Source organism: Oncorhynchus mykiss, chromosome 8, assembly GCF_057628025.1.
Source record: "Oncorhynchus mykiss isolate SJ-2025 chromosome 8, ASM5762802v1, whole genome shotgun sequence".
Classification (NCBI taxonomy): domain Eukaryota; kingdom Metazoa; phylum Chordata; class Actinopteri; order Salmoniformes; family Salmonidae; genus Oncorhynchus; species Oncorhynchus mykiss.
Window position 1 is genome coordinate 12,551,415 of NC_143029.1, and position 24,139 is coordinate 12,575,553.

At 44.3% G+C, this 24,139-nt stretch overlaps 3 protein-coding genes across 3 annotated transcripts; 1 reads left to right on the forward strand and 2 right to left on the reverse strand.

Annotated features, from left to right (window-relative positions):
* Positions 1-229: 229 nt before the first annotated feature.
* On the reverse strand, positions 230-3,999 carry LOC110529184 (voltage-gated potassium channel regulatory subunit KCNF1-like). The gene has a single exon (XM_036984764.2). The coding sequence runs from the start codon at positions 3,654-3,656 to the stop codon at positions 2,181-2,183; it is 1,476 nt and encodes a 491-aa protein (XP_036840659.1). The 5' UTR covers positions 3,657-3,999; the 3' UTR covers positions 230-2,180.
* A 2,974-nt stretch (positions 4,000-6,973) lies between these two features.
* LOC110529378 (protein disulfide-isomerase A6) lies at positions 6,974-14,173 on the forward strand. Its single transcript, XM_021611517.3, has 12 exons — positions 6,974-7,125; positions 7,633-7,774; positions 8,289-8,346; positions 8,756-8,882; positions 10,227-10,333; positions 10,637-10,879; positions 11,117-11,257; positions 11,573-11,657; positions 11,854-11,926; positions 12,147-12,305; positions 12,581-12,677; positions 13,091-14,173. Exons 1-12 carry the CDS (start codon positions 7,107-7,109, stop codon positions 13,160-13,162), a joined length of 1,323 nt encoding a protein of 440 aa, XP_021467192.3. The 5' UTR covers positions 6,974-7,106; the 3' UTR covers positions 13,163-14,173.
* A 434-nt stretch (positions 14,174-14,607) lies between these two features.
* Positions 14,608-18,498, reverse strand: LOC110529379 (hippocalcin-like protein 1). The gene is made up of 3 exons (XM_021611520.3): positions 17,390-18,498; positions 16,010-16,115; positions 14,608-15,728 (listed from the first exon to the last, which is right to left on the reverse strand). Exons 1-3 carry the CDS (start codon positions 17,765-17,767, stop codon positions 15,631-15,633), a joined length of 582 nt encoding a protein of 193 aa, XP_021467195.1. The 5' UTR covers positions 17,768-18,498; the 3' UTR covers positions 14,608-15,630.
* Between the last annotated feature and the right edge of the window lie 5,641 nt (positions 18,499-24,139).

The following is a 24,139-nucleotide window of genomic DNA, read 5'->3' on the forward strand; positions in this document are numbered from 1 at the left end:
CACATGATAACATCCCACTGAGCAAAAATGTGTTGAATCAACATTGTTTCCAAGTCATTTCATCCCCAAAAAATGTAATGTGATGAGTTCAATGAAATGTCAACCAAATGTAAATCAAAACTAGATGGTGAACTGACGTCTGTGCCCAGTGGGATATATACATGTATATCTGTAGATATAGGAGCATCTAGTGCCTATAGAAAAAAATGCAATAGAGAATAGACATTCATAGTTAATTCACTTTTAATATACTTTTTTTACAGAGGAAAATTAGACACACTGTATAATTGTATGCATATGCAGTGGACTGCATCGACACATGGCGCTGTTCAGCACCACGTCAACCCGCTTATCAATACACCGGTGATTAGGTCCATTTGACTGTCAGTCCAAGGTTATAAAGAGGAGGAGTGACAGAGTACTGTTCTTGCAGCACTTAGACCTTACACAATCACAGATGAGATGACTGTCAAGTAGCCTCGGCTATAGGCCTACACCAGGGGTATCCAATAGGTCGATCGTGAGCTACCAATAGCTCGCAGCCCACCTATGAGTAGCTCAACAAACAATTCTGAAAGTACATGCAATTTTGAAGTGTTCCACCGCAAACTGTCATAAATAAATCTCACAATTATCAGACACCGTAAGCTCCCAGCTACTACACAATCAAAGCAACATTGACATTATCCCACTTGTGGGTTGACAGAAATACTTTCCCCAAAACCTCAATTAAATGTTAACTGCAAATTAAAGTACTTGGCAGAAGTATATCATGAGTAAGTATATAATTTGTATCTATTATTTGTTATTTTCTAAATTTGCCATGAAATGAGCAGTAGTGGTACAGAACCATCACTAGACCAGCACATTAGACAGCACATTCCTCACTTGCAGATGAGCAATTAAAGGGCCAGATGTGCAATTAAAGGGGAAATGCACTCAAAAATCGAAATGTGTTCGTTTTCTTCCAGACGTAAAAAATACAATATTTTGATGTGATTTAAGCATTGACATGGGCTGTTTCTCCATGAACAATTGTCATTTTGAGAGTGAACAAAAAATAATAATATCTAAAACCAGAAAAAATCTAACTGAGAATACATAATTCAGGAAAATATAAAACATAATTTGGGGAAGAAATCACAGATTTTATAGGGCTCCCCTTAGAGTTGTTTATTAAAAATATTTTAGTAGGTATACTGAGAGTGAAAACAGTGCAATACTTTCTCTTCAAGGACCCGAGGAAGAGGTGCATGGGAGGGGAGAAGAGAAGAATGTGCCTATTTGAAAGCTAGAAAAAAAACTCTAACTAGCCACATGTTTCGTTTTTTTAAAGTAGCTCTCATGCTAGAAAAGGTTGGAGACTCCTGGTTGGTGACTTCTGGTTGGAGACTCCTGGTTGGTGACTCCTGGTTGGTGACTCCTGGTTGGTAACTCCTGGTTGGTGACTCCTGGTTGGTGACTCCTGGTTGGTGACTCCTGGTTGGTGACTCCTGGTTGGAGACTCCTGGTTGGAGACTCCTGGATGGTGACTCCTGGTTGGAGACTCCTGGTTGGTGACTCCTGGTTGGAGACTCCTGGTTGGAGACTCCTGGTTGGTGACTCCTGGTTGGAGACTCCTGGTTGGAGACTCCTGGTTGGTGACTCCTGGTTGGTGACTCCTGGTTGGAGACTCCTAGTTGGTGACTCCTGGTTGGTGACTCCTGGTTGGAGACTCCTGGTTGGTGACTCCTGGTTGGTGACTCCTGGTTGGAGACTCCTGGTTGGAGACTCCTGGTTGGTGACTCCTGGTTGGTGACTCCTGGTTGGTGACGCCTGGTTGGAGACTCCTGGTTGGTGACTCCTGGCCTACACCAATGGTCCAGCGTAAACATGAACCAACCACTTTGGTCTACATTTACAATAACCACAAGTTCCTACTCTATTATTTACACTATTGCATCATCCATATACTTGTATTGTCTTTTCTTTCTATATTTTTTTCAAATGATGTGTTTATGTATTTTGGAAAAGTGACATTATTACACTAATGAACTTATATTTTGAGACATTTTACAATGGGTCACCAAGTTCTTTATCGTGATTTTATTATCATTTGTGATCTCGCAATGGATGTTTTTGGGGCATATACTGTAGGTCCATTAAAGCTGTGCGCTGTGAAGAGGGGTGATTTGACTCAGCTATGAACTGTCAAAGCTTCTGTCCAAGCTTGGGGTTTGTACTCCTGCTCTGGGGTCTTTCAGCAGGGGAATGTAGGTGTCACTGTGACAGGAGCGTATGGCATTGTCCCACACTCCGGCCGCGACACCGACTGATCTGCGCTGTATGTGGGGCCCGCTCTCCTCTGCACATGCCTCGCTGGAACGCAGCGCCATCAGTTCGATCTCGTGTTTGGCCGCGGTCTCCAGCACCTGCTGCTTATTGTAGAATATGACGAAGTTGTTGATGATAGGGTGTATGGGCAGCGCGATGGCAATCACCCCGCAGAGGAAGCTGACGGCCGCGTTGCACCGACCAAGCGTGGTCTTGGGGTAGATGTCTCCATAGCCCACGGTGGTCATGGTGATGACGGCCCACCAAAAGGACTGCGGGATGCTGGTGAACATGGTCTCCGGGTGGCTCTGCTCCAAAGTGTAGGCCAGTGCCGAGAACAAGAAGACGCCCACGCCCATGTACATGAGCAGCATCCCCAGCTCGCTGAAGCTGCTTTTCAGGGCCGAGGTGAGAGTCTGCAGCCCAGAGGAGTGGCGCGCCAGCTTGAAGATGCGCGCGATGCGCATGATGCGCAGCGCCTGCACCGCCTGCTGCACGTTAGCCAGCTCCATCATAGCCGTGCCCAGAGACGTCAAAGTCAGCACCACGTAAAAGGGCATGATGGCCATGAAATCTATGATGTTCATGAAGGACAGGACGAATTTCACTTTATTCGGGGACGATATCAAGCGCAGGACGTATTCAACGGTGAACCAGCCGATACACGTGGTCTCGATGGCCTCCAAGATCGGGTGTTCCATGTGATTGCCCTCAGCGTCCTCCACCTGCAGGTCAGGGATGGTGCCTACGCACATCACCACCGAGGAGATGAGGATGAAGAGGAAAGACACTATGGCGATGACGCGCGCGGACAGCGACGACTCCGGCTTCTCCAAAAGCTTCCACAAGCACATTTGGAAACATTGCCAGCCCCTGGCAGAGGGGTCCCCTTCCCGGTCGACCAGAATACTTTGAACCTTCTCGGCGATCTCTGCAAGCTCGTCCTCCGCCTCCTGTAGGTCGCCTTTACAGCAATCGTCCAGGAAATATAAGTCGATTTTCCAGAACTCCATCTCCTGTACGAAACAAATTGGACAGATGCCCCGTTTAATATGTATCTCCCCGTAGTAATACAGCTCAATTATACACTTAAACGCGTCCGGGTCTCTGTCAAAATAAAATTCACCTTTCCCTGAGTCATAGTCGTCACAAAGCGAGGATAAGTCCTCCAAACACCCCTTGGAGGTGTTCCACAGTTCCGCTAGTCGGGTCTCCGGAAAACGGTTCAGCACATCCCCACACAACACCTGTATTACTCCACCGATGTTCAGGACAATCCCGGTCTCCTCACTGGCCTCCGAGCCATTGCAATCAGCATATCGCGTCCTCGTTATTCCCCACATACTTGTCCGTGTAGCCTATATTGTTGATTAACTCCAAGAAAATCTGAATGAATATTGTTGGCCTGTATTAATGCAACTAGTCTACGCTAGGATACTTGCGTAGGAAACTGCGTGCGTAAAAGACTGCAGAACATCAAAGGAAAACGACAAGTTTTCAGATCTTCTTAAATGTTTGACACAAATGTATAGGCCTATAGGCTAAGCTTCATTCGAACCTGGAAAAAATCCACATGTACCTTTTGCGTAGAGCTGCAGCAAGCAATGCCGAATGAACAGGCGTCTCTTCTCCCACTAGTCCGTCATCAGAAAATAAGAGAGCGCCTCTGTGCCTGCTGTTAAAAGTTGGACTACTGTGCATCAGTGCGCAGTCTTGCAGAATACGCGTCACAACAAATATAAATATGTGAGGCTGCTAATGAATAGTGGAGTAACTAGAGGCAGAGAGCTACAGGGAAGTGTGGGGGAAGTGGGAGGAGAGCTGTAATAAATTGTGTTTTATGGTAAAGAGACGACATTAGCCAGGAAACGGACATATATCACATGGCAGAAAATATTGTCCCCACTACCAGTCCAATACCATTTGTCTATTTCCTCATGGAGGTAGCCTACCCCAAGGGTAAAACAACAAGCAAATCTGTCTCAGGCTAGCTTTTGAAAAATGTTTCGGCTTGTGTGCACAAATATATTGCCTGTCAAGAAAGGTAAATCTCTGTTGTCAAGGAATACATTTCACCAAGATTGTGAAGTGAAAAAGGAGATCTTTAATGGCCATATTATGGAAGGATGTTAGGTTACCCAAGTGTGCGTAAATGCGCAGAGGCATAAGGCAACAGTCTTGCCTAGTATCTCCATCTAGCGACAATGAGTTCACGTTGCAATCACGAACCACATAAATTGGTTTGTTGAATCAATATTAGCCTATATATTCTCAGTGTTGGGAAGTAATCAACTAACGTAGTTCAGCTAAACTAGATTTTGCAGAAGCTTGGTGGTAGTTGAACTAAATTCAAATATTGGTAGTGTTTTCAGTCGTTATTTACTTTTTTTGACATGTAGCATGTAGCTAACTACTCGAACTCCAAACTACGTTTTTGCAAAAATAAAACGGGTGTAGGCAAACATTTTATTTGTTCCGGTATCAGACTTGCCTAATTATCACTTGAAACATTGTTTTTGTGTAGGCTAAATTACACATTCTGTTAACACCTGACTCCAGAGTGATCTGTTCTTGCAATTTGTAGTCTATGATATTTCAGATTTAGATATGACCATTTTTTACTAGGTAGTTTGTATGTAGTGAATGATGTACTTTTTCTTAGTGTAGCCTAGCTTCTTCCAGTGTGAAGTAATTGGTAGCTTGGTAAACTATATTTTCAGAGTAGCTTCCCCAACACTGTATAATTTATTGATTTAAGCAACAAACAAAGTCCATCCTACTGTAGGCTTAAATGCAAAACTTTGGCTCATCTAGAAATGCCCCCTGTGCAGTTTTTTTTACACTAAGAAATGTGTAGGTTACAGACAAGGAGCTGGAGCAGCCCTATTTTAACTTGAATAGCATAACCTACAGATTTTAGGCAATCAATCATTCCACATCATAAGAACTCAAGTGGGGGTTTCCTAAGAACACATCCAAATATTGGATAACTTTAGCAATATGGGAACCTTAATCATATTCAAAAAACAAAGCAAAATCATTGTAAGAAATCACTTTTAGATTTTAATCTATGGTGTTATGACTACTGAACTTCATTGTGGTCATAGAAAAAACCTTGGAGTGAAAGCAGGGCCGGTCCGTGGCTTCTACCGCCATAGGCAAAACCAAAAAAATCCTCTCCCTCAGGATGTTGAAATCAAGTTCATTTTCGGTTCTGAACCAAAGTTGAAAATACTTATTTTCCAGATGTTGAAAATACATGTTTTACAGACACTGAAAATACGTATTTTACAGATGCTGAAAATATCTGTTTTCCGGGTGTTGAAATCAGGCTCATTTTTGCTTCTCAATGAAAGTTGAACATAAGTCATTTATAGACGTCTATGTTTGGACCAAAAAATCAATGTCTGTGGCTGTGGAAATCAAGGCCGGTCCGGAACTGCACCAAAAAATACCTCCAAAACGGCGTCGGTCCGTGCTTACTGAGGTGTAGCCTACAGTGTTGCCTGACATTGAATTGTATTAATGCCTATCTATGTGGCTAAGACTACCGTTTGTAAAACACCAAAAAACGACGTAAAGAAGATGTCGGCTAGTGCTTACTGGGGTGAAGCCTACGATGTCCGACACAATGGAATTTATGAATGCCCATCCATCTGGTAGACCCACCTTTCGTAAAACAGGTCATTGCATTGGCTTTATTAGTCCTGATTCCTGTGACTAACCAATTTGGCTATGTAAGCTCTGAATATCAGCTACCCAACTTCATCAGGAGTTATAGAGAGGCCTATTTGCAATGTGTTTACACAGTGGGAAATGCAAAAGTATTTTATTTTTGCTATGATCAGCGTGTCAATAATTGACAGATACAAACTTCAAACCACTGATCATGACAATGGGGTGAAACTCCTGGACAACAGTTGTGATTGTCCATTCCATATTGTCCATTTTACATTGAACTGTCCTGTTTTTTAGGATATGTTGTTTGTTAACATGACAGCTGCATTTTTTATTTCATTGAGCGCCATTTAGGTTAGGCTTGATTGGAGAAACTTGCATGATGTAAAAAGTGTCTGTCTCATTACATTGTCATACATTTTATGCCCAGCCTGTAGGCTACAGAAAATACCACATACTCTTTCTGCCATATCCTATATCTGCTACATGATTTATATTAGATCTTCTTTTTTTGGTGGAACATTGGTGGAGTGCTGCAGTGATGCATCTCTCCAACAGAACCCTGGAGAAGTGCGCTAGGAATGGGCGCTAGGAATGAGCAAGCAATGTATTTTGTGCCCTGCCTTAGACAAAGTGGGCACTGCTTATCAAAGGGCGGCATCAGCGCTCACCTAAAAAGCCCATATGGCGCTGGTTGACAGAAATTGTCATTATTTTGGGGCAAAATTATGTAAGGTGTTATGTGTTGTTGTTGGAGGTGCGTCTCAGTTAGTTTAGCTCAGAAAATTCCGCCCTCGTCAATCTTTCGCCATAGGCGGTCGCCTAATCCTGCCTAATGAGCGGTCCGGTCGTGACTGAAAGCATCTTGGCTCTCCACCATGGCTTTAACTCTCCACACATCTTCCTGTGATTCTTTTACACGCCATCCTGTACTGGCTGGGAAAACTACACGTCGAGTTCTGATTGGACGTGGCGCGGCACAGCCGGCAGGGAGCCAATCAGCGTGGGCCACGGTAAAACATTTCGCCCTCTCTTTTTGTAGAGCTGGTCCTTTTCTGCAACAGAGCTGCTCAGGACAATTACATTGGACTGGTGCACAGAGATCCGCTGGAATCATGAGAGGGCTTTTACTTGGTAAGAAAGTCTAAACGGCTTGTTCAGATTTATTAGTATTATATTGGTTTGTAGTTAATGCCATTGTAAAAAAAGAACAAAGCTATTTAGCTAAGGTTCGGTCATGGTGGCCATAGGATGTATCCAAGATTGCTAGCTATCTGACGTTAATGCTACTGAATCAGATTGTATTTTGATTCACTCTGGCAATATTAGTTAACTAGTGACAATGACACGATGGCTAAAAGACGACAAGCTGAATTAAAACCTGATGGAATGGGTTCTGGATTGTAGACTAGTAACCTTAGCTAGCTATCTAGAGTTTGGCTTGATGTGCCAACTTAATTTTTAAAATTTTATTCTGCTGAACTGTAGCCTATTCCCTACATAATTGAAAGTTTTTATGTGTTTAGCAATCATTTCAAGCTACCAACATGGTCTTGGACAGTGTTTGTTTGCATATGCAATATGCCAATGTACATACACCTCACACTCAGCTCCTTCTTTCCTCTGCCTCTTTCCCACCAGGTGTTTTGGGTTGTTCCCTGGTCTTGATGGCCCAGGGATTCTACTCCGCTGCTGATGATGTCGTTGAACTCAACCCCTCCAACTTCAACCGAGAGGTTCTTCAGAGCGACAGCCTCTGGCTCATTGAGTTTTACGCTCCTTGGTGAGTGGTTGAATCTGATGGGGGCCCAATGAGATACTGAGAACTTAGCCACAAGGGTTAAATTGCCACCAAGCAGCTAGCATTGTATGAAATCTCTTTATCCCAATAACCTGTCAAGGAGGGACACAATAGTTTGTAGACCTGGGGTGCATTCAGAAGGTTGTAGCGTTACAGAAAGTTTGGATAGAGATGTATTTTGAAGAACAGAAAACATTGTCTGTTAAGAAGAATAGGAAATTGTCAATAACATTTCTACAGCGTTCTAATAACTGAATACACATTGATATAGAAGTTCAAATAGTAGCTAGTGAACACATCGTCCCTTTGGCATAAACTTGAAGCAAATGCACACATCCTGACTGAAAAACATCTGTGGCAGGTCTATGCAAAACCAGACTTGCTCATTATCACTCAGAGTGATCGTATTTGTGTAGACTCCACTCTGCTAATGCAGATGGCTATAAGGCTGTGTGTAGTCTGGTGCCTGGAACAGGAAGACTGTTTGTCTCCACAGGTGTGGACACTGTCAGAGCCTGACTGCTGACTGGAAGAAGACAGCCACAGCCTTGAAGGTAAACTCTACATCTGTTATTAGTGTCACCTATATTACACCAATATTATTTTCAACTTAAGATGTTGTAATTCAACTTTAAGTTGTTTTATTAATGTGTTATGTCACTAGCTACATGAAGTGCACGTTACTACAGTGCGCTCCACATGCAACCATCACATCTGTGCAGGACCATTTGATAATTATAAGCAGTTGATCACTATACCACATTCACAATAAGCAGCTGCATCTTTTACTGCTACTGCTTGTCGGTGTCAAGTCCTGGGTGTATCTCTTTCTGGTACAAAACAAATAGAGATCACCAGTGCACTATGAGCTATACTAATGAGGGATGCAATGACTATTTCTGGCAACAGTAATGATGATGGTGGTGACATTGACTGTAACCTCTCGCTGTTCCCCCCCCTCAGGGCATTGTTAAGGTCGGTGCAGTGGACGCCGACCAGCACAAGTCCCTGGGCGGTCAGTACGGTGTCAGAGGCTTCCCTTCCATCAAGATCTTTGGGGCCAATAAGAACAAGCCTGATGATTACCAAGGTACGTCTAGTAGCTGGGCCTTTCCCTAACTTTAAAGGTAGACTCAGATATGACATCATAAAGCAAACAGCATCATCCTCAGGCTCAATTCCTACCACATGTAGAGCCGCTAAATGGCATATACAGTATTATGATGTCATATTGACGTTACCTTTAACATGGACCAGGGTTGTGTTCATTAGGGCACGCAATGGGAAACATTTTTAAATGCTTTTCGATTGAAAAGGAAAATCTGCGTTTCTTATTGGATCAGGTAGTCCCTCCCTGTTTCAGTCCATTTTCTTCTCTTTGGTGCCTAATAAACACAACCCTGTGTTGTCTTCATTAGTGCACACCCATAGCAAAACATTTTTGCAACGGAAAACAAAAACAAGTGTTTCTAATTTGACACATTCAGGTTACCCCTTTCTATTTTTTGGTTTGTTTTCTTCCGTTTGGTGTTTAGTGAACCCATGTGACTTTCTGGCAATATTTTGTATTTATTGAACCTTTATCTAACTAGGCAAATAAATTCAGAACAGATTCTTATTTACAATGATGGCCTACCAAGCGGCAAAAGGCTTCCTGCAGGGACAGGGATAAAAAAAAAGAAAGATGTAGGACAAATCAACCATCAAGACAAGAGACATCACAACACCACATAGAGATCTAAGACAACAACACAACATGGCAGCAACACATGACGACACACCATGGCAGCAACACAACATGACAACACAGCATGGCAGCAACACAACATGATGACACAGCATGGCAGCAACACATGACGACACAGCATGGCAGCAACACAACATGACGACACAGCATGGCAGCAACACATGACGACACAGCATGGCAGCAACACAGCATGACGACACAGCATGGCAGCAACACAGCATGACAACACAGCATGGCAGCAACACAACATGGCAGCAACACATGATGACACAGCATGGCAGCATCACATGACAACACAGCATGGCAGCAACACAACATGGCAGCAACACATGGCAGCAACACATGACAACACAGCATGGCAGCAACACAGCATGGCAGCAACACATGGCAGCAACACAACATGGCAGCAACACATGACAACACAGCATAGTAGCAATACAACATGGCAGCAACACATGACAACACAGCATGGCAGCAAACACAGCATGGCAGCAAACACAGCATGGCAGCAAACACAGCATGGCAGCAACATATGACAACACTGCATAGTAGCAACACAACATGGCAGGAGCACAAACATGGTACAAACATTTAGGCACAGACAACGGCACAAAGGATAAAATGGTCAAGATATCAATGTGTTCGGATTGCTGGGCTCTAATGGTGTTAATAATCTCCCTCCCTCAGGTGGGCGTAGTAGCCAGGCCATAGTGGACGGAGCCCTGAATACTCTCCGTACTCTAGTGAAGGACCGGATGAGTGGCAGGTCAGGTGGTTCTGACAACAACAGACAGGTAACTACTACTGACGCCTCGGCTGGGTCATGTTCAGAATGGACAAAACGTTTAAAGTGAAATATGGAGGTACTGGCAGTCCAACAAGAACACTGGTTCTTTTTCGTCACAAAATGTTTTGCTACATTGTACCCTATTGAACATGAGTCCGGTGTCCTACAACATAAATTTAGCCAGATGTAGCAGCGTTTTGAAAGAATTGAATATGATTACAGGGTTTTCAGAATCGTGTCGAGTCTTCTTGTTTAAACATTTTGCGCAGAGTGTAAGTGGTACGTCTAAGTAAACATACTCTTTCTCCAGAGTGGTGGTGGTGGAAGTAAGAAGAATGTTGTGGAGCTGACGGATGACAACTTTGACCGGCTGGTTCTGGACAGTGGTGAAGTGTGGTTGGTGGAGTTCTTTGCCCCCTGGTGTGGCCACTGCAAGAGCCTGGAGCCTGAGTGGGCGGCCGCAGCCTCGGCCGTCAAGGAGCAGACCAAGGACAAGGTCCACCTGGGAGCCGTGGACGCCACTGTGCACCAGGGTCTGGCCAGCCGTTACGGGGTGAGCAGGAACACCCAGCAGTCAGATACTATCAGTGTAGCATCACCACTGATGTCTGTCTGCGCACAACAGCAGAACGTTCAGATTGTTCTACATTATATATTTCTAACACTGATTTATATAGAAATACAGGAATCGTGTCTGCTCTATTCAGGACATTTATACAAGAAACAACATTTGCCTACCGAGTGTGGCCGAGGACTGAGGTTTTCCCCGTTTCTCTTTCCGTATCTGCAGATCCGTGGATTCCCCACAATTAAGATCTTCAAGAAGGGGGAGGAGCCTGAGGACTACCAGGGGGGAAGGACCCGAGGTGACATCATTGCCCGCGCTCTGGACCTGTTCTCTGACAACGCCGCTCCTCCTGAACTGCTCGAGGTAGGTGTGCTGGTGTCTGTCTGGGGGCGGTGTGTGTCTGTCTGGGGGCGGTGTGTGTCTGTCTTGGGGCGGTGTGTGTCTGTCTGGGGGCGGTGTGTGTCTGTCTGGGGGCGGTGTGTGTGTTTGAGAGCATTAAAACAATAAGATTGTAACCTAAAAGGTTCCAATATATCATTTTTATGCTCTCGATCAAAGTTAACCATAATAAAAAAATATATATTTTAACTAGAAGATAATCTTCCTTTTGAAGTTTAGTGTTTCTTTTAAGACCGACTGTTCGATTCTTAATTGTGTGTGTGTGTGTGACTCTCTCAGATCCTTAACGCAGATGTCCTAAAGAAGACCTGCGAAGACTACCAGCTCTGTGTCATCGCTGTGCTGCCCCACATCCTGGACACAGGTTAGATGGAAATACTCTATGCCAGTTTGGACCAGTTCTGACCAGTTTACTATGCCAACTTCTATTATATCAATGTATGCTTATATTCTCAGGCTATTTGATATGGCAGTTAGTCATTGTACCTCATGACGGTACATTGATCATTTTGGATCTGTACGAGACTGACCTGTCCCTTTCCTTCCTTGCCTTGTTACAGGTGCAGCAGGCAGGAACAGCTACCTGGAGGTGATGATGAAGATGGCAGAGAAGTACAAGAAGAAAATGTGGGGGTCAGTATATAGAAAGAGGCTGTGTTTGAGTGTATCACCGACTCCGCAGAATGACTGATTTTTTTTTACAAATGATTGTATCCTAAAGAAGTACCCAATAGGATTTATTCAGTGCATTCGATTTCAAACTGTCTGACTGAATGAATTTGATCTCAGACTGTGGCTGGATCAATTCAACCCAATAGAATTTATTTAGTGTAATTTGATTATCTCTGTCTAGCTGGCTGTGGACTGAGGCTGGTGCTCAGATGGAGCTGGAGGCGTCGCTGGGCATCGGAGGGTTCGGCTACCCCGCCATGACGGCCATCAACGCCCGCAAGATGAAGTTCGCCCTGCTCAAGGGCTCTTTCAGCGAGACCGGCATTCACGAGTTCCTCAGGTAGGGGGGCGCTGTCTGCTCATTTTGTGCTTTACACAGTATAGAGTAGCTCATGGATGCGTCCCAATTGCACCCTATTCCCCCTGGTCAAAAGTAGTGCATTATAAAGGCAATAGGGTGCCATTTGGGACCTATCCATGCCCAACTCTCTTCCTGGCGAGATACTGGATCTGAATGCTTCTGCTCCAAGCTGATTTTAAAGTCCTTGTGAACAGCCAATCAGTATACAATATTTCCACAGTAGTATTCTGAGGTGTATCTTCTGTCTCTCCTAGGGATCTGTCTGTAGGCCGTGGCTCCACTGCTACCGTTGGGGGCGGGGCTTTGCCTAAGATCAACTCAGTTGATGCCTGGGACGGCAAAGATGGAGAGGTGAGTGAGAAAGGTCAAAAGTCACGGGGTGGATGGGATGCGGATGTATTCCTACCATAATACGGTTTTGGCTGAACGAGGTGACTTGAGCTTCTTTTGAAATGGTGAAGAATGGCTTTGGACAAGTCTTGCCTGGGGCCTGTTCAGGAGGATGTAACGTTACAGAACATTACCAAACGTCCAGATAGAAATGTACAGTGTAGAACATATGTCAGGGAGGACAGACTCATTGAACACATCACAGGGCAGTATTGACTAGAAACCATACGGACTGAAATGGCATCATCTGATATTTTCTTTCAAAAACTTTTTTCTGTTGCAAAATGTTTTGCTGTAGTTTGCAACTGTTTACACTAATGACTACGACCCATATTTTGTATTGTCTGGCCAGTTCTTACATCTTTTATCCCCAGCTTCCCGTGGCGGATGACTACGACCTGAGTGACGTGGACTTGGACGACGACATTGGGAAGGAAGAGTTGTGAGAGCCCAGCTTTCCGGGCGGGCCGATCCAGACGGATACGGTTGGGCGCCATCTTGTCTGTCTGGTCTAACTTGGCGCGACCCGTCTCTCCTCTCCCATGGAACAATGTGTAGATTGGGTCGCCCGGTTACTGAAGTACTCACGAAGAGGAAAGAAATGAAGAGCATAACCCTGTTTGAATAATTCAGAAAAGTATCCTTCCTTTGTTACCTTGATAGAGCACAGATCTATAAGTGATAGGAGGTGAAAGCAAAGTTACCAGCCAATTTGACCAATCCAATCAATTCAGATCTGTGATTATTTAAAGGAAGGTAGAAGGTAAGGAAATAAGTGTACATTTCTGAAGTATTTGAACAGGACCAGAGAGACATACAGCTTCTCACATCATCTCCATCAAGTGGGGAGAAGCTTGGCCTGCAGGAGATTCGCCCGTAGAGAATGATAGAGATATTATCTTTTTATATAAGTCCCATTATGGCGTCTGAGTGCACAGGCAGCGCCATTGAGGCAAACTCCATTTTGAAGTAGTCCTTCTAGAAGTTGGCAAGCAAACTGAAAAGGTGCACTGCAACCTAGTGTTATGTTTGAACCGGTATAAAGCCAAAGTTGGCGATTTATTGGCAACTGCAGTTATGGAACGTTTGCTCAAGAGTGTCATTCATTGGCTGATCCCTCCTGATGACCAGGATGGAATCATGTGATCCTTCCTTATCCCATAGGAATCCCCACCCAGTTGACTACTTTAAAATGGTGGAAGCCCCTCAATGTCCATGCCAAAACAGGTTCTATCCATCTAGAATCCTTCGCCTTACAGACCTACTGAACATTCTATTTTCTGATTTAGTCTTTTTTTTTTCTCTCTCTCGGTGAGAACACCAGTGATTTTACATTGTCTGTGCAGGACAAAGGGGAATGTGGGACTTCTTGTGTAGATTTTTCTTACACAACTATTTTGATTGTGTGTGAAAACAAAATGACATTTTTGTTAAAAAATAAAGAGAATAAAAAGTTACTGTTTCATTATTCATGTAAATTGCTGAGAATGACAAGCAGAGCTCAGGCACAGCTATAACCTCTAACTGTAGGGAACCTCTAACCCTTTCACTAGACTGCAAGCGTGTATCTGTATTTTGGGTCACCCGCAATTGGAACCAACCCACTGTACTCATGACATCCTAGATACACAAACTGTAAAAGCAGCATATGAGTGAAGCAAGACTTGCGCTGCAGGACTTTTTTTTGTTACCATAAAGAAGTCTGAAGTAAAACAACAAAGTTGCATTTGTTTTTTATAACTGATGTGCTTCTGGAGCAGCAGGCTAAAAACACCACGTTTGCGATGTAGTTTTCGGGGTCAGGGTCCCCAAAGTGTGCCGATCGGGACCTGGGATAATCCACTCTGTTGGCAAGCCCTGTGGAGCTAAACAAGCCAGTGACTGCAAAACATTACAAGATACTGGTTTTAATACAACACTGGAACTTTCTGTACAGGTTGGGTATTAAAACATTCATTTTCAAAAATCCTGTGCTGCAGAAACAGTATATAGTTCAAGTGAAAAACATTTTTGAATGTGCCTAACTAATATTACATTTAGAGAAAAGGTCGCAATGAGACGACCCATGGTTTTTACGTGTTAGTAATTTAGCAGATAATTAGGGATGAGTGTCTTGCTCAAGGGTACATCGACAGTTTATTTTTTTACCTAGTCAGCTCGGTGATTCAAACCAGCAACCCTTCAGTTACTGTCCCAACGCTCTTAATTGTTAGGCTACCTGCTGCTCCAGGTTGACGTACAAAATATTGGTTTTGGTTGATTTCTTCTTACCGTGACACATCAGGGGAAAAAGTCATAATACTTAGTGTAATAATACATTCAGTACAAATATTTAGATATGGCACTTCACGTTGACTAAAGTACGGCAAGCAAAAATAAAACATTAAGTAAAACATTTGCAAGGAAATGTCATAAGTCTATTCAGTGGTACTGTGGGTGTAAAATTTGTTTCATGATGCAAAACATATATCGCTGTAGAATGCATGAAACCGCTGCATTGGGATATTGGAAACTGCTATCCTGGTCCCAGATCTGTTTGTTCTGTCTAGCCAACTCCATGCAATAGCGAGAACAAACAGATCTGGGATCAGGCTAGGGAACTACTGATGATGTAAACAACAAGACATGGAATGAGAGAATAAAAAATGGCTGCCTGATATGAGTGTTGTAATGACAACTGTGCCTCTTCCACCTCTTTCTCGTGTGTGTGTGTGTTGGATGGGGGATGATACAGTGATCTCCACTTTCCTGTCTTCAGAACTATGTGTGTGTGTGTGTGTGTGTGTGTGTGTTGGATGGGGGATGATACAGTGATCTCCACTTTCCTGTCTTCAGAACTATGTGTGTGTTGGATGGGGGATGATACAGTGATCTCCACTTTCCTGTCTTCAGAACTATGTGTGTGTTTATGTCTTCAGAACTGGCGAGAGGTCCCCTGGTCAGATTGCAGGAGCCGGACGATGGAAGGGTCACTCTTGGCACCTTTGATGAACTCCTCCAGAGAGAGTTTGCCTATAGTCAAGAAGAGACCCCAGGTTAGCAACACACACTACACTATAAACACCAAAAATCACATTATTTGCACAGCAGGGGGGGGGGGGGGGAACCTCTGAACGAGGTCACCAGAAATCCTTACTGTTTCAATACACAGACATAGCACATAAGAGCTCAAGTGAAATACCCATTCAAGACATACTGTAGGCTCGGGTTTTGTGGACTCAAGTTTGCACTGTAAATGATTGTCACTAGAACAAGTCAAAGAACGAGATGTCTAAAAGCAAAGAAAAACTCACCGTCTTTGTCTACGTCCATCTGTCTGAAGATTTTATCTGTCCGTTTCTCTGGCGTCGACTCATCTTCTGGCATCTTCATCACTGAGGACACCATCTTGTAGATCGCCTGCAGAAGGAAGAAGAATGTATCTTGGGCAAAACAGTTTCATTAAGCTCATAAGGTATTAAAAAGTTACATTCTTCAAGAATCAATGTGTATACAGTTTGACCATTAAACAACAGGGTAAATCACAAAAAAATATTCAACGTTCTCTGTCAGAATGGAACTATTCTGCAGTCAGGTTACCACCTGGAAAAATCCTCACGGGGTCTCTGGCTTTATAAAAAATATCAATGAGACAGGAGCATATGGTCTGAGGACACTTTAACAAGGGAATTTGTTTATTCAGGTTCGTTTGTATCAGCACCACACACAATCGCCTGAGCCAACACTGATACGAGACATGCTGCTCAGGCCACGATGGTGGGGAGAGCAAATATCACCATGTTGATAAAGGATAATAAAAGGAGAACAAGTAGCAGCCAATGTTTATGACTTGTGGTGAAAATATGTTTATGATATCACGGATGTGAGTAATAAAGAACATACCACTCAGATATATACAGTGAAAGAAAAGTCGTAAATAGGAGAGAGAGATCCCGTCGAATGTCTTCCGAATCCACAGTGAAAAGTATGGCAATTTAAAGGTAGACTCAGCGAGATGACGTTGCAACGAGCAGCACCGCAGATATTGAGATGAGCGCCATGCAAGACTTTGCTCTCACATGGTCACACAGAGTATCTGCACGGGTGCGCTTCACGCTACAGTGTGGTAACTATGGAGGAGAAAGAAACGCACACCTGTTTAGGCGAAGTGCTGGCTAACAGAGTAGAACACTTCAGAAAGAAAATAAGCTCCGATCCAGACAGCTTGTCTATCAAGACCTTGGTTATTCAATTATTGCATCTGAGCTCCTAGAGTGAGGCTTTCCTTTTCTTTTTCAAGCTATGGAATCAAAACATCAAAGAAGTTTAGCCTTGTGATTAGTTGTTGCGGAAATTGACCGGATATTGTCCTTACTTTGTGCATGCAAAGACATATCAACATGTCTACCATTAATATAGCCATCTATCAGTCATTTTTATCCAAAGGAACGGACAGAACTATCAACATTGACAATGACACATATTCAGAATATGTGGTACATGCAGGAATCACACCCACAACCCTGGTACTGATAGCACCATGTACTGTTAGAATAAAAGGTGCTTCCTAGAACTAAAAATTGTTATTTGGCTATTCCTGTTGGGACACTCAATGGAAAACCCTCAGAGGTTTATTGAAAAAGGTTCACTGAGCCATCAGAACCACCTCACCTCATTGGTAGACTACATCTCACCTGTACGATCTCCAGCATCTCAGCCCGGCTGATGTAACCGTTCCCGTCCAGGTCATACATACTGAAGGCCCAGCGCAGCTTCTGCTCCAGGCCGCCGCGCGACGTAACGCTCAGCGCAATGATGAACTCCCGGAAGTCAATGGTGGCGTCGCCGTTGGTGTCGAATGTCCGGAAGACGTGCTCGGCGAACTTGGAAGCGTCGCCATACGGGAAGAAGTTGGCGTAGATCTTCTTGAACTCTTCGACGGTCAGGTGGCCCGTGGGGCAGTCTTTGAGGAAGCCTCTGTACCATTCCTGAAGCTCGTGGTCAGAAAACTCTGTGTTCTCGCGCAGGTCGTTCAGCACTTCGGGACGCAGTTTGCTGTTCTGTTTCCCCATGACTAGCTCTCTGCAACAAAGTTTAGAACCTCAAGGGTCTTTCCTGGTTAAATTACGGTGAAAGTCTACTGGGCTGCTAGTCTTGGGACCTGATCTCCACCACACAGGACTGCAGGTCCCCCTTCTGCTCTCCTCAAGATGTCTGTCTGGCTGGCTGCAGGTCCCCTTCTGCTCTCCTCAAGATGTCTGTCTGCTGTCTGGCTGGCTGCAGGTCCCCTTCTGCTCTCCTCAAGATGTCTGTCTGGCTGGTTGCAGGTCCCCTTCCGCTCTCCTCAAGATGTCTGTCTGGCTGGCTGCAGGTCCCCTTCTGCTCTCCTCAAGATGTCTGTCTGGCTGGCTGCAGGTCCCCTTCTGCTCTCCTCAAGATGTCTGTCTGCTGTCTGGCTGGCTGAAGGTCCCCTTCTGCTTTCCTCAAGATGTCTGTCTGCTGTCTGGCTGCAGGTCCCCTTCTGCTCTCCTCAAGATGTCTGTCTGGCTGGCTGCAGGTCCCCTTCTGCTCTCCTCAAGATGTCTGTCTGGCTGGCTGCAGGTCCCCTTCTGCTCTCCTCAAGATGTCTGTCTGGCTGGCTGCAGGTCCCCTTCTGTTCTCCTCAAGATGTCTGTCTGGCTGGCTGCAGGTCCCCTTCTGCTCTCCTCAAGATGTCTGTCTGCTGTCTGGCTGCAGGTCCCCTTCTGTTCTCCTCAAGATGTCTGTCTGGCTGGCTGCAGGTCCCCTTCTGCTCTCCTCAAGATGTCTGTCTGCTGTCTGGCTGCAGGTCCCCTTCCGCTCTCCTCAAGATGTCTGTCTGCTGTCTGGCTGCAGGTCCCCTTCCGCTCTCCTCAAGATGTCTGTCTGCTGTCTGGCTGCAGGTCCCCTTCTGCTCTCCTCAAGATGTCTGTCTGCTGGCTGGCTGGCTGCAGGTCCCCTTCCGCTCTTCTCAAGATGTCTGTCTGCTGGCTGGCTGCTCGATCAATGTCCTCTTCCTCTGTTCCTACGGGAAATGGAACACTCTCATTAGGAACATCAAGTGAAACCAGTGATAGTGAGGTTTTGATTCAACCAATTTGTCTGGATGTTGTGTAATAACTTGAGGTTGAAGAACCACCTCAAACAGCCCAATGTTGATTCATACTGAATTATGGTTATTATAAACTGGGTGGTTCGAGCCCTGAATGCTTATTGGATGACAGACGTGGTTTAACAGACCGTATACCACGGGTATGACAAAACATTTATTTTTACTACTCTAATTACGTTGGTATCCAGTTTATAATAGCAATAAGGCACCTCGGGGGTTTGTGATATATGGCCAATATACCACTTTTAAGGGCTGTATCCAGGCACTCCGCGTTGCGTCGTGCTTAAGAACAACCCTTAGCCATGGTATATATACACCACACCCACTTGTGCGTTATTGCTTAATTATAACGTTTGACAGAAGAGGCTTTGAACAGCCTATGAGCAGTGGCAGAGTGATACTGATAAGATGACAACTGAGATGCTCCGAGTGCCACTCGGGAGGGCGAGACCTGGTCTCCGAGGCAACCATTTGAATGCCCTCACACGGTGAGAATTTATCGACCGTTTGCCATGCGATGGAAGGAGAGTGGCTGGGAGCATTCTAGGATTCAATACGTCAGTCTTGTCTCTCAAAAAGGTCAGCACGGCACAAGAAGCTGTTGTTACCTCAGAAGCCAGCCAACCATTACATAATCCAGGTAACTAGGTTAGGCCACGTGGGATTCAGTTACACACACAGGCAGGGGTTTTCAGTTGTATGTGTGTGTGTATGTATGTGTAAGGGAGAGTGAGGGAGAGAAAGAAAGTGTGTGAAAAAGAGGGGAATAACAGGGTATCTGGCATCACAGCATATTGGTTGTTTTTTAACACAGATTCACAAGAGAACGCATCTAATTAGCCTACTGGGAAAATTGAAAGACATTTGCCACTGCAGGGGGCTGCTTTGGTCTTTTTGAGGGCATCATTGTAAAAGTGTGTGTGTGCACGTGTACGTGGTGTGCATGTATCCTTGTGTGTGAGAGAGAGAGAACTTGCAATAGAAAAAGTCATATGTATCAAAGGAAAACCCTAATTTCTAGGTAGGCTATACCATGGGAGCCGCGGTGACTGCACACACATGGCACACATTTAATGACACATTATATAACACTTCCTCTCCCTGCACTTTACCAACAAAGCTTTTATTGGCCAGAGAGAGGAAAGGTCATATGATCCTGTTCTCTCATTACCTCTCTTTCTCTGTTTACCTCTCTTTCTCACTGTCCTCTGAGGTTATTGGCACAGGACAGATTATACCAGAGACAGTAGCAGAGGACAGAAACTAATTGGGCTTGTGACTGTGTTCTAACAAGCTTCTCGAAAGGCCTCTTGTCTCGAGAGTCCTTAATGTACACAGTCCTTAATGTAATTTCCTGCAGTTTTCTCAATCTGAGTCGCAATGTAAACGGAGCTCTAAGGGGGCGAGTGGATTGGGAGTAGCCTGAACTCTCCCTGTCACACCACCACTAGCCCTAGCTTGGTTTACAGCTGTGCAAAGCTGGGAATGAAACATCACAGACACAGACACACACACCCATCCAGAGCCCGACCGCACCCTCTGGCCCCAGAGTTTAACACCCCCAGGAAGCAACAGGCAGCGCCTCCCCTGGACTGTGTCACATGGACGGTTTTCCACGCCAGCTCACTGTGCTTGGCAGGGCTAGGTCAGACATAAACACAGGCGTTGCTATTTATTCCCTACTTGCACACAAACCCACAAGACATCCAAAAAGATTCCATTCCAGATAGAAATGGCTGTTCTTTTTTTTACTTCTAATTTTAAAGTTTAAAAAAACACTTAGTAGCCTACACTCCAATAGATGCCCATGAAGTATCCACTTTATCAAACTGGTGTATGATAATGCATTATATAGCACAACACTATAGCAACAATGTCATGTAGTAATTGTTAAAGATTTTGCTGGATAGCAATGCAGGTTTACACACAGTGAAGGATGGGCATATGTTTGTTAAAAGCAATGTCTTCCTTTACGGATGTCTTACTGAAAAGGAGCAACATAGGGAAGAACTGTCAGCTATGTGGATCTCCTCTCAGACCTAGAACAATAAGTTCTACAAAATGGTAGTCATGCACATACCGTGTCAATGGCAGATATCTACCCAGTCTGGTGCTTGGCAGGTTACACAGCATTACATTTGACAGGTGTTTTCACAGCTAGAACCTTAGCCTAATACTGCCAATTCAAATGATGTATTCAGTGCCATGAACAGAAGTTGGGATGGCAATCTAGCCCTGTTTTCTGGTGTATAGAAAGTATTTGGCTGTGATTCAAACAAACTGCAACGTTCACTTAACAGATTATTAATGTTTGAGCCAACATTCACAGCTTTTACCACAAAAAAATTGTATCAAGTGTGGTACCACGTCAGCACGTTGCAGTTTGTCTTTGTCTGTCTTTATGGCATGAAGGTGGCAGTATAATGAATTTTCCCTTCCTCCTTGTAGACTTTATCATGGTGGAGATGGTAGAAATTGTTACTGGCTGGTGCTATTTGGATCGCTGTCATACCTTGTCCATAGACTGCTTACAGGGTAAGCAAACCAACATGTCATTTGGGTGAACTATCCCTTTGTTATTTTTCCCCATTGCGTTCCAACAGGTATTCAAGCAGGTGGCGTCACTCCTATGTGAAGTGCAGACGGTTCATTGTGCTCTCTGTTGTAAGATGATGCTTTTTTTTTTTACCAACCAGAAAAAATGGTTTAGTTTGCGTCTTTTCATATGCCGATAGAACCACACTTTTGATTTGTTTGTGGGAAAAGAGCAGGCCTCACTAAGTTCACATATGAACTCCAGTGACATCCATTAGGCCCTATGTTCTGAGATTGTGAAACTGGTTGTCCCCTATTAAACCTAGATTCCTTCCACAGCACGTTCACACCATGAGCAGCCCGTGAGATTATCATTTCGCATTCAATGCTTGCGTCCCAAAAGGCACCCTATTCCTTATTTAGGTCTAGTGCACAGCCCTATGGAACCTGGTCAAAAGTAACGCACTACATTGGAATAGGGTGCCATTTTGGACACAACCAATGTATGCCTTTCCTCTCAGTAACACGGCAACAGTCTTTCTCTTGCTGCTCTGGCTCTACCACTTACTGTAGTCTGTAGAAGCCCCCCCCCCCCCCCCGATCAACCCTTTACCCAATAACCATGGCTGCCGTTGTTCCACTTTTTCCACTGGCTAATGAAAATATTTGCACAGCTTCCAGATTCCACACACTCACACGGCATGCATTTTCACGACTGGGGAGTCCTGTCCCACCTCTGACCCCCGAAAGTTCCTAACGGTATGTAGCAAATCATCAGGTCCAGTAAATCACACATGACTCTAGTAACCCCTAACCCCAGTGTTGGTGACCGTTGCCTTGGAGCTCGTTACCTTACACATGGCCTACAGGCAGGCTTAGTGACATCATCACATGCCGGGGGAGACCCCATCCCCTACAGGCAGGCTTAGTGACATCATCACATGCCGGGGGAGACCCTGACTGGTGTCAAAAGATTCCCCCCAACACAAAGCACCATCTCTCTCCGGCTGCAGTGAACCAGATGATCACACTCAAAACAAACAGCAGGCTGTTAACCATTTGGAGAATTCCCAGTATCCCCCCAGAATAGCATTGTTGGCAATGGCGCACCGTTTAATGATGTCTGTCAGGGGGCGTCAACATGCACATTTCCCATTGCTAACTACTGCTCCAGAGATGGATTGGACAGAGAAAATACTATTTGGGAATGCAAATGGCCAATCCATCATGTGATGTGCTTGGGGAGAGAGAACCCAGTTAGACAGCGTACTGGCATTGAAAATCTCATTATCGTAGCATGCTGTGAAGCTGACTGGGCTTCAATTAAATATGTACTAGTGAACTCAACATCTTTATGGAAGACTACCGCTAGTCACTCATATTCAGACCTCTCTGTCAAAGTTGGCTGTGATGAGACTTTTGAGAAAAGGCTAGGTCAGGAGATGACCCAGTATTTGATCGAGGAGGGGAAAAGACATTTCCAAACCATTCTCACTTCCATCTGTGTGTGAGGTTTACTGAGGCAGTGTCAGAAAAGCATGAACTGTAGCAGACATATATAGTCCCTTGACACACCTGTCTCCACGGCAACACCATGGTGCTAAGGCTGACTTATGCAGGGGAGGAGGCAGCAACTAACGACTGGGGCACGTCTCCAACTGGGCACAGCATTCAAAGCATTGCAGATATAAATGGAGCACATAGAACCACAGACACATGTCTGTATTCTACTTGTTAGAAAAGAGGGTTCATTCTAGTACTAGTTGTACCTGATACATTCTGAACATCCTGTTCTGTTATCTCCAAATAAATGGCCGTGACTTGAGAGAAAAAACAATATTATTGTGTAGAATATGACACAATGTGATAATATCTGCTGAAAAAATGATTCAATGTCTTCAACCATAATCCTCTCAATGTTTTTATAAATTATTTTATATTTCCCAAAAAAAAGCTATGACATCGACTTTGACTATTGCCACACCTTACATAAAGCAGATAATATGCCATTCTATTTTCCTAGTCCACAATAACCCCCATATGAGCTTCTCTCTGCTGCAGAAAACACCACTGTGACAAGATGTACATACTCATGATCAGATATCTAACCATGGAAAGAAAGTTGCCGATTTTAAACTACAGTCTGAAGGACGCAAGATTATGCACATAAATGCATCGCCATATTGAGCCAACATCGAGCATATACAATTATTAAAATAAATATCGAACTGTTAACAAACTCAACGTTTTATACTTAGTCCTGGCATACGATGTTGTGCTGTCGGCTGAAGATGGGTAGGCCTATTCAGTCCGGTTGTGTCCAAGTTGCGGCTCAATACCGTTAACTTTTATTTCTAACGCTTCAACAGAAAAACTCAACTCAAGTAAATTAAGGTTACAATTACCTTGAGATGGTATAAGCAACCGTATTCAGTCTGAACATTAAACTGTTGAAAGGACTACACAACTAAAAAGTATTTTTGAAGGAAGTTCTGTTTTAAAATATATTCAGAGATCAGGATAAACAACTTCTTCATGCAACGCTGGTTCCTCATTTTGCATGATATACGACACATACACGGCTGCTCTGCTTTACCCGGACTCGCCCAATTCTCTCGTGGGGGATGTCTTTTCTATCTAATAGCAGTCGTTTTACTTTTATACTGCCTCTTAGTGGCATTTGATAGGCTACTTTATTTTTTTTTTTAAACCCTTTCCCGCAATGGAATGTATGTCGGCCCTCGGTAATAAATTCTCAAATATATTACTGCCAAAAGGC